This window comes from Pygocentrus nattereri, chromosome 23 (genome assembly GCF_015220715.1).
Source record: "Pygocentrus nattereri isolate fPygNat1 chromosome 23, fPygNat1.pri, whole genome shotgun sequence".
Classification (NCBI taxonomy): Eukaryota; Metazoa; Chordata; class Actinopteri; order Characiformes; family Serrasalmidae; genus Pygocentrus; species Pygocentrus nattereri.
Genome location: NC_051233.1, coordinates 33,736,703 through 33,746,702, shown reverse-complemented (window position 1 = coordinate 33,746,702; position 10,000 = coordinate 33,736,703). Strand labels below are relative to the sequence as shown.

The 10,000-nt window shown below is 41.9% G+C and overlaps 1 protein-coding gene across 1 annotated transcript in view; it reads left to right on the top strand.

Moving 5' to 3' along the window:
- Positions 1 to 2,937, top strand: part of mtnr1c (melatonin receptor 1C) — a 58,669-nt gene extending 55,732 nt beyond the window's left edge. Inside the window, exon 2 of the mRNA XM_017721904.2 lies at positions 1 to 2,937. This exon is cut by the window's left edge and continues 243 nt beyond it. Coding sequence (XP_017577393.1) covers positions 1 to 617 — 617 coding nt within the window. The 3' untranslated portion in view covers positions 618 to 2,937.
- The last annotated feature ends 7,063 nt before the right edge of the window (positions 2,938 to 10,000 follow it).

Sequence of the window (10,000 nt, the reverse complement as noted above, 5' to 3'; positions counted from 1 at the left end):
ACACCTGCTTCTACCTGACCCTCACCTGGCTGCTGACCGCTGTGGCCACCTTGCCGAACTTTCTGGTGGGGTCCCTGACTTACGACCCCCGGATCTTCTCCTGTACCTTCGCGCAGACGGTCAGTTCTTCCTATACAGTCTGTGTGGTGCTCGTCCACTTCCTGGTGCCGCTGGGAGTGGTCTCCTTCTGCTACCTGCGCATCTGGACCCTGGTGATCCGAGTGAAGGGTCGGGTGCGGGCCCGGCCGGGCGCGCGGTCGGCCGACTTGCGCAACTTCCTGACCATGTTCGTCGTTTTTGTGCTCTTCGCCGTCTGCTGGGCGCCGCTGAACTTCATCGGGCTGGCCGTGGCCATGGACCCCGCCCGAGTGGGCCCAAACATCCCTGAGTGGCTCTTCGTCACCAGCTACTTCATGGCCTACTTCAACAGCTGCCTGAACGCCATCGTCTACGGCCTCCTGAACCAGAACTTCCGCCGTGAGTACAAGCAGATCCTGCTGGCGCTCTGCACGCCGCGTGCGCTCTTCTCGGACAGCTCCAAGTACAACACAGACGCCTACAAGAGCAAACAGTCGCCTGCTGGGACCAACAACAATCTGGTGGAGGCTCATCTCTGAAGGGGCGGGGATAAACGTGAACACGGCGAAGGGCTAACCATGCAGCCGTATGCAAAATGGGAGATGTTGAAAGGTTAGCAAGGGTTTGAGGAACCTTTAGACGCAGACTCCAAAGACTTCAGATGAAGACTCCAGGTTTACATCCAAATCCAAACAGCCAAAAAGCTAGCATACAATCGCCATGCTAGTCTCACATATGGCAAAGTAACCATGGCTCAAGTCTCACGTCGTGTCACCATCACATACATTACTTCGATGGCTGAAGAGCTCGCCCTACCAGCGTGCACATCGCACACATTCCTGGAGCAAACACAAATCAAGCATGCTGCTATCCACATCACATGAATTCAAGAGCCTAGCTACAATCACACATTACTTCCTGTTACGCAGCTAACTCAAATGGAGTCAAGAAGCCAGCCTACAGTCATGCATGCTAGTGGCTACATCACACACGTTCCTCAAGTGACCAAAGCATCGCCTACAATCACACGACAGTCTACGCCAAACAGATTCCACAGTCATCAAAGAAGCTTGTATACATCTCATGTTAGCATCTCATTTCTAGAGACTAGTCCTTAAGCTAAAGCTTTCCTAGACACAATTTAAGGCCAATCCAGGGATTAAAAGGGAATTTGTCCCATTTTTAAAAAAAGTTCTGTGTAATTCAGTGGTTGAGCTGCAAAGTCATTCAGAGTGATGTGATGTGAAATAGTTTGTTGTAGAGGAACTTACTGACTCAAATAAACCGAAACTGACCGACAGTAAGCCGTTTTGTTTCCTAGCCAAAGTGACCAGTAAACCTGCATGAGTTTTTGACAGAGATGTGGACTCGAGTACAATGACTTGGACTCATGTCCGAAGTCACTGATTTGATGACTCTAGACTCGACTCAAGAAAGTCAAGAAAGACTTGGGAATCGACTTTGACTTCACCACCAGTGACTGGGACTCTGTGATGAAGAATGCAGACTGACTGGTTTAGGACTAGAACTATTGACTTGGGACTCAACTTGAGACTTGCCTGTACTGACTCGGGACTTGAACAGAGACTCGACTATTTTGACTTGAGGCTTGAACGTGAACACTTGAGACTTACTTGTTGTTTGCAACCTAGTGATTTGTTCCCACCTCTGGTTTATGATGGTAAAAGTGGCAAATTTGAAAGACATTAATTTCTTTGGGAACTATTTTGCCTCTCGCTCACCTGCATGTACCTCTCTGCCTTGAATGTATTTAAAAAGTACATTCCAGATCAAAAGCTTGCCATCTTGAATCTATCGTAACACAACATTTCAGACATCAGGCAACCACTTCATGCAAGACCTTTCCATGAGGGAGCTTTTAGAGACGACTCTTCAGACGTCTGGTTCCTATCACCACCACTGTGAGCAGTTCTGATGTAATGCTAAATCTATCTTGAACAGAGTACTTTACATCAAACACCTGAGAAATAGGTAGAATATCCCTTAATAGTGACTGACACATCGCCAAAGATTTTCCGTAGCAATCTGAACGGAATCTGAGTCCTTAAAGCCAGTTTAAATACCAAGAGAATTGCAGTTTATCATGGAATTAGTGCCAGATTCCAAGATGAATGAGCTGATGAGTTGAATCAGTGGAACAATCTGTTGCCAACTCGGCCTGGGAGGCTGATAATGACTTACAGACTTTTTTTTTCTGGTGCTGGTCAAATTTTAAGTGAACAATCCTCTTTGTGTCTGGAGAGCAGGCTCTGACAATCAGATGTGTTTGTCTTCTTTGCTGATCAGGTTTCTGTGGGCTCAAACTATCCAGAACCACGTCTGAACGTGATCTACATCCTCGTCTAGGCTGATTTATACTTCAGCAGCATATTTGTGTCGAGACACAGAGATGGGGTTTAAGGGTACAAGTAAAAAATCTCAACTATACATTACATGAAGTTAACATGGTGCTGCACGTCTAAATAAACCACAATACCGTCCTTTGAAAAGGACAGAAGGTTTTCTTGTATTTGAGTGTATTCAACAATATTGCCACAAACAGTCCTCAAGAAGAGTGTAAACATCTTTGATCTATGTTGTACTCATTTCACCTCTATCCATTCACTCTTTACTGCAGCCTTTCCCGGTGTAACGAAAATAGGTGCATTGACGAGTTTCGCCAAAACTTGCGTAAGCAGTTCGCAGAAAAGTGTGGCTATACATCTACACATGACAAGTTAACCTGAAAAGAGCCAAAAAACCTACTTGATTAACCTCGTAAGAGCTCACACTGAGAAATCTGAAAGAAATCAGAGTAAGAGCTCACACTGAGAAATCTGAAAGAAATCAGAGTAAGAGTTCACAGCGCTGAGAAATCTGAAAGAAATCAGAGTAAGAGCTCACACTGAGAAATCTGAAAGAAATCAGAGTAAGAGTTCACAGCGCTGAGAAATCTGAAAGAAATCAGAGTAAGAGTTCACACTGAGAAATCTGAAAGAAATCAGAGTAAGAGCTCACAGCGCTGAGAAATCTGAAAGAAATCAGAGTAAGAGTTCACAGCACTGAGAAATCTGAAAGAAATCAGAGTAAGAGTTCACAGCGCTGAGAAATCTGAAAGAAATCAGAGTAAGAGCTCACAGCGCTGAGAAATCTGAAAGAAATCAGAGTAAGAGCTCACAGCACTGAGAAATCTGAAAGAAATCAGAGTAAGAGTTCACAGCGCTGAGAAATCTGAAAGAAATCAGAGTAAGAGCTCACAGCGCTGAGAAATCTGAAAGAAATCAGAGTAAGAGCTCACAGCACTGAGAAATCTGAAAGAAATCAGAGTAAGAGTTCACAGCGCTGAGAAATCTGAAAGAAATCAGAGTAAGAGCTCACAGCACTGAGAAATCTGAAAGAAATCAGAGTAAGAGTTCACAGCGCTGAGAAATCTGAAAGAAATCAGAGTAAGAGCTCACAGCGCTGAGAAATCAGAAAGAAATCAGAGTAAGAGTTCACAGCACTGAGAAATCTAAAGAAATCAGAGTAAGAGTTCACAGCGCTGAGAAATCTGAAAGAAATCAGAGTAAGAGTTCACAGCGCTGAGAAATCTGAAAGAAATCAGAGTAAGAGTTCACAGCGCTGAGAAATCTGAAAGAAATCAGAGTAAGAGTTCACACTGAGAAATCTGAAAGAAATCAGAGTAAGAGCTCACAGCACTGAGAAATCTGAAAGAAATCAGAGTAAGAGCTCACAGCACTGAGAAATCTGAAAGAAATCAGAGTAAGAGTTCACAGCGCTGAGAAATCTGAAAGAAATCAGAGTAAGAGCTCACAGCGCTGAGAAATCTGATAGAAATCAGAGTAAGAGTTCACAGCCCTGAGAAATCTGAAAGAAATCAGAGTAAGAGCTCACAGCCCTGAGAAATCTGAAAGAAATCAGAGTAAGAGCTCACACTGAGAAATCTGAAAGAAATCAGAGTAAGAGTTCACAGCACTGAGAAATCTGAAAGAAATCAGAGTAAGAGCTCACACTGAGAAATCTGAAAGAAATCAGAGTAAGAGTTCACAGCGCTGAGAAATCTGAAAGAAATCAGAGTAAGAGTTCACAGCACTGAGAAATCTGAAAGAAATCAGAGTAAGAGCTCACAGCGCTGAGAAATCTGAAAGAAATCAGAGTAAGAGCTCACAGCGCTGAGAAATCTGAAAGAAATCAGAGTAAGAGCTCACAGCACTGAGAAATCTGAAAGAAATCAGAGTAAGAGCTCACAGCGCTGAGAAATCAGAAAGAAATCAGAGTAAGAGCTCACAGCGCTGAGAAATCTGAAAGAAATCAGAGTAAGAGCTCACACTGAGAAATCTGAAAGAAATCAGAGTAAGAGTTCACAGCGCTGAGAAATCTGAAAGAAATCAGAGTAAGAGCTCACACTGAGAAATCTGATAGAAATCAGAGTAAGAGTTCACAGCACTGAGAAATCTGAAAGAAATCAGAGTAAGAGCTCACACTGAGAAATCTGAAAGAAATCAGAGTAAGAGTTCACAGCGCTGAGAAATCTGAAAGAAATCAGAGTAAGAGTTCACAGCACTGAGAAATCTGAAAGAAATCAGAGTAAGAGCTCACACTGAGAAATCTGAAAGAAATCAGAGTAAGAGCTCACACTGAGAAATCTGAAAGAAATCAGAGTAAGAGTTCACAGCACTGAGAAATCTGAAAGAAATCAGAGTAAGAGCTCACACTGAGAAATCTGAAAGAAATCAGAGTAAGAGCTCACACTGAGAAATCTGAAAGAAATCAGAGTAAGAGCTCACACTGAGAAATCAGAAAGAAATCAGAGTAAGAGTTCACAGCACTGAGAAATCTGAAAGAAATCAGAGTAAGAGCTCACAGCACAGAGAAATCTGAATGAAATCAGAGTAAGAGTTCACAGCGCTGAGAAATCTGAAAGAAATCAGAGTAAGAGTTCACAGCGCTGAGAAATCTGAAAGAAATCAGAGTAAGAGCTCACAGCGCTGAGAAATCTGAAAGAAATCAGAGTAAGAGTTCACAGCACTGAGAAATCTGAAAGAAATCAGAGTAAGAGCTCACGCTGAGAAATCAGAAAGAAATCAGAGTAAGAGTTCACAGCGCTGAGAAATCTGAAAGAAATCAGAGTAAGAGTTCACAGCGCTGAGAAATCTGAAAGAAATCAGAGTAAGAGCTCACGCTGAGAAATCAGAAAGAAATCAGAGTGAGAGTTCACAGCGCTGAGAAATCTGAAAGAAATCAGAGTAAGAGTTCACAGCGCTGAGAAATCTGAAAGAAATCAGAGTAAGAGCTCACACTGAGAAATCAGAAAGAAATCAGAGTAAGAGTTCACAGCGCTGAGAAATCTGAAAGAAATCAGAGTAAGAGCTCACAGCACTGAGAAATCTGAAAGAAATCAGAGTAAGAGTTCACAGCACTGAGAAATCTGAAAGAAATTAGAGTAAGAGCTCACAGCACTGAAAAATCTGAAAGAAATCAGAGTAAGAGCTCACAGCACTGAGAAACCTGAAAGAAATCAGAGTAAGAGTTCACAGCGCTGAGAAATCTGAAAGAAATCAGAGTAAGAGCTCACAGCGCTGAGAAATCTGAAAGAAATCAGAGTAAGAGTTCACAGCGCTGAGAAATCTGAAAGAAATCAGAGTAAGAGTTCACAGCGCTGAGAAATCTGAAAGAAATCAGAGTAAGAGTTCACAGCGCTGAGAAATCTGAAAGAAATCAGAGTAAGAGCTCACACTGAGAAATCTGAAAGAAATCAGAGTAAGAGTTCACAGCACTGAGAAATCTGAAAGAAATCAGAGTAAGAGTTCACAGCGCTGAGAAATCTGAAAGAAATCAGAGTAAGAGTTCACAGCGCTGAGAAATCTGAAAGAAATCAGAGTGAGAGTTCACAGCGCTGAGAAATCTGAAAGAAATCAGAGTAAGAGCTCACGCTGAGAAATCTGAAAGAAATCAGAGTAAGAGTTCACAGCGCTGAGAAATCAGAAAGAAATCAGAGTAAGAGTTCACAGCGCTGAGAAATCAGAAAGAAATCAGAGTAAGAGCTCACACTGAGAAATCAGAAAGAAATCAGAGTAAGAGCTCACTGAGAAATCTGAAAGAAATCAGAGTAAGAGCTCACACTGAGAAATCAGAAAGAAATCAGAGTAAGAGTTCACAGCGCTGAGAAATCTGAAAGAAATCAGAGTAAGAGTTCACAGCACTGAGAAATCTGAAAGAAATCAGAGTAAGAGCTCACACTGAGAAATCTGAAAGAAATCAGAGTAAGAGCTCACACTGAGAAATCTGAAAGAAATCAGAGTAAGAGTTCACAGCACTGAGAAATCAGAAAGAAATCAGAGTAAGAGTTCACAGCACTGAGAAATCTGAAAGAAATCAGAGTAAGAGTTCACAGCGCTGAGAAATCAGAAAGAAATCAGAGTAAGAGCTCACAGCACTGAGAAATCTGAAAGAAATCAGAGTAAGAGTTCACAGCGCTGAGAAATCTGAAAGAAATCAGAGTAAGAGCTCACACTGAGAAATCTGAAAGAAATCAGAGTAAGAGCTCACAGCACTGAGAAATCTGAAAGAAATCAGAGTAAGAGCTCACAGCGCTGAGAAATCTGAAAGAAATCAGAGTAAGAGTTCACAGCGCTGAGAAATCTGAAAGAAATCAGAGTAAGAGCTCACACTGAGAAATCTGAAAGAAATCAGAGTAAGAGTTCACAGCGCTGAGAAATCTGATAGAAATCAGAGTAAGAGTTCACAGCACTGAGAAATCTGAAAGAAATCAGAGTAAGAGTTCACAGCACTGAGAAATCTGAAAGAAATCAGAGTAAGAGTTCACAGCGCTGAGAAATCTGAAAGAAATCAGAGTAAGAGTTCACAGCGCTGAGAAATCTGAAAGAAATCAGAGTAAGAGCTCACACTGAGAAATCTGAAAGAAATCAGAGTAAGAGTTCACAGCACTGAGAAATCTGAAAGAAATCAGAGTAAGAGTTCACAGCGCTGAGAAATCTGAAAGAAATCAGAGTAAGAGCTCACAGCGCTGAGAAATCTGAAAGAAATCAGAGTAAGAGCTCACAGCGCTGAGAAATCTGAAAGAAATCAGAGTAAGAGTTCACAGCGCTGAGAAATCTGAAAGAAATCAGAGTAAGAGTTCACAGCAATGAGAAATCAGAAAGAAATCAGAGTAAGAGTTCACAGCGCTGAGAAATCAGAAAGAAATCAGAGTAAGAGCTCACAGCACTGAGAAATCTGAAAGAAATCAGAGTAAGAGTTCACAGCACTGAGAAATCTGAAAGAAATCAGAGTAAGAGTTCACAGCGCTGAGAAATCTGAAAGAAATCAGAGTAAGAGTTCACAGCACTGAGAAATCTGAAAGAAATCAGAGTAAGAGCTCACAGCACTGAGAAATCTGAAAGAAATCAGAGTAAGAGTTCACAGCGCTGAGAAATCTGAAAGAAATCAGAGTAAGAGTTCACAGCGCTGAGAAACCTGAAAGAAATCAGAGTAAGAGTTCACAGCGCTGAGAAATCTGAAAGAAATCAGAGTAAGAGCTCACAGCGCTGAGAAATCTGAAAGAAATCAGAGTAAGAGCTCACAGCACTGAGAAATCTGAAAGAAATCAGAGTAAGAGTTCACAGCGCTGAGAAATCTGAAAGAAATCAGAGTAAGAGTTCACAGCGCTGAGAAACCTGAAAGAAATCAGAGTAAGAGTTCACAGCACTGAGAAATCTGAAAGAAATCAGAGTAAGAGTTCACAGCACTGAGAAATCTGAAAGAAATCAGAGTAAGAGTTCACAGCGCTGAGAAATCTGAAAGAAATCAGAGTAAGAGTTCACAGCGCTGAGAAATCTGAAAGAAATCAGAGTAAGAGCTCACAGCTCTGAGAAATCTGAAAGAAATCAGAGTAAGAGTTCACAGCGCTGAGAAATCTGAAAGAAATCAGAGTAAGAGTTCACAGCGCTGAGAAATCTGAAAGAAATCAGAGTAAGAGTTCACAGCGCTGAGAAATCTGAAAGAAATCAGAGTAAGAGCTCACAGCCCTGAGAAATCTGAAAGAAATCAGAGTAAGAGTTCACAGCGCTGAGAAACCTGAAAGAAATCAGAGTAAGAGTTCACAGCACTGAGAAATCTGAAAGAAATCAGAGTAAGAGTTCACAGCACTGAGAAATCTGAAAGAAATCAGAGTAAGAGTTCACAGCGCTGAGAAATCTGAAAGAAATCAGAGTAAGAGCTCACAGCGCTGAGAAACCTGAAAGAAATCAGAGTAAGAGTTCACAGCACTGAGAAATCTGAAAGAAATCAGAGTAAGAGCTCACAGCACTGAGAAATCTGAAAGAAATCAGAGTAAGAGTTCACAGCACTGAGAAATCTGAAAGAAATCAGAGTAAGAGTTCACAGCGCTGAGAAATCAGAAAGAAATCAGAGTAAGAGTTCACAGCGCTGAGAAATCTGAAAGAAATCAGAGTAAGAGTTCACAGCACTGAGAAATCTGAAAGAAATCAGAGTAAGAGCTCACAGCGCTGAGAAATCTGAAAGAAATCAGAGTAAGAGCTCACAGCGCTGCGAAATCAGAAAGAAATCAGAGTAAGAGTTCACAGCGCTGAGAAATCTGAAAGAAATCAGAGTAAGAGCTCACAGCGCTGAGAAATCTGAAAGAAATCAGAGTAAGAGCTCACAGCGCTGAGAAATCTGAAAGAAATCAGAGTAAGAGTTCACAGCACTGAGAAATCTGAAAGAAATCAGAGTAAGAGCTCACGCTGAGAAATCTGAAAGAAATCAGAGTAAGAGTTCACAGCGCTGAGAAATCTGAAAGAAATCAGAGTAAGAGCTCACAGCGCTGAGAAATCTGAAAGAAATCAGAGTAAGAGTTCACAGCGCTGAGAAATCTGAAAGAAATCAGAGTAAGAGCTCACACTGAGAAATCAGAAAGAAATCAGAGTAAGAGCTCACAGCGCTGAGAAATCTGACTACTGAGCTCAAATCCAGCACAGACCTTTCTCCGGTCTAAGAATGTGCTGAAATGACCATTTGAATAATCAGATAACTGCAGAAATCTGATTATGATTGGATTATTGAGCACATGTAAACGCACTCATTGGTTAACTTTATCAAACATAGATATGTAGCTATTGCTTACATGGCAACTGCATATGAGGGTGTAGGTAGGTAGGTAGGTAGATACGCAAACAGGAAAGAGAAAAAGTAAAAAACAATACACAAAACAGAGCTACTGGAAAGGCTGCCACTCAGAGCGGCGCTGGAAGTAAAGCCAAGTGTAATTAACAGTACAATAGATAGAAAATCGCTGATTCCTCAACAGACTAAACAGTGATACAATTCAAGAAATGTGTCTACCTTTAGCTCCTGCTGGGTTTAGTCTGATGCAGTATTTAAGGTCATTATGAATGTCTGGATATGGTATCACAAGCAACGACACGTAATCAGAACCGAGCCACGTGTAAGAAGTTGACCCTCACATCGACTTTTGACGGTGTCACTTATTTTCATTACGTCCGGGTTGAAAAGGTTTTTTGAAAAGGAGGTTTCTTCATTTGTACATTCCCGTTTTCGAAATGTAACGGTGCCTCCTAGTGGACACTTCATCGTATATACATCGTATATCAACGCTGATTTGCTGCCACAGAAGCACAAATCAGTCCTTGGAAAGATCTGAACTACATCCCCCAAAAGCACATTACATAAAAGCTCATTACGCCCTGAAGCTAAATTCATATGTAGCTTCTTTGCCTGAGTTTTGCTACGAAGCACCAGAGGCCTGGCCTAAGCCTGGCTGTTCAGCCTTCAGGGGAGCAACTAGATTATCAGATTATGGTGCGGAGGGGAAATGAGGCCCGTCTAAACGCAGCCTCAGGACCACAAGTAGCCAACTGGGGGGGTTCACGTTAACCGTTCCAAAATACCTCGGAGGCATCGG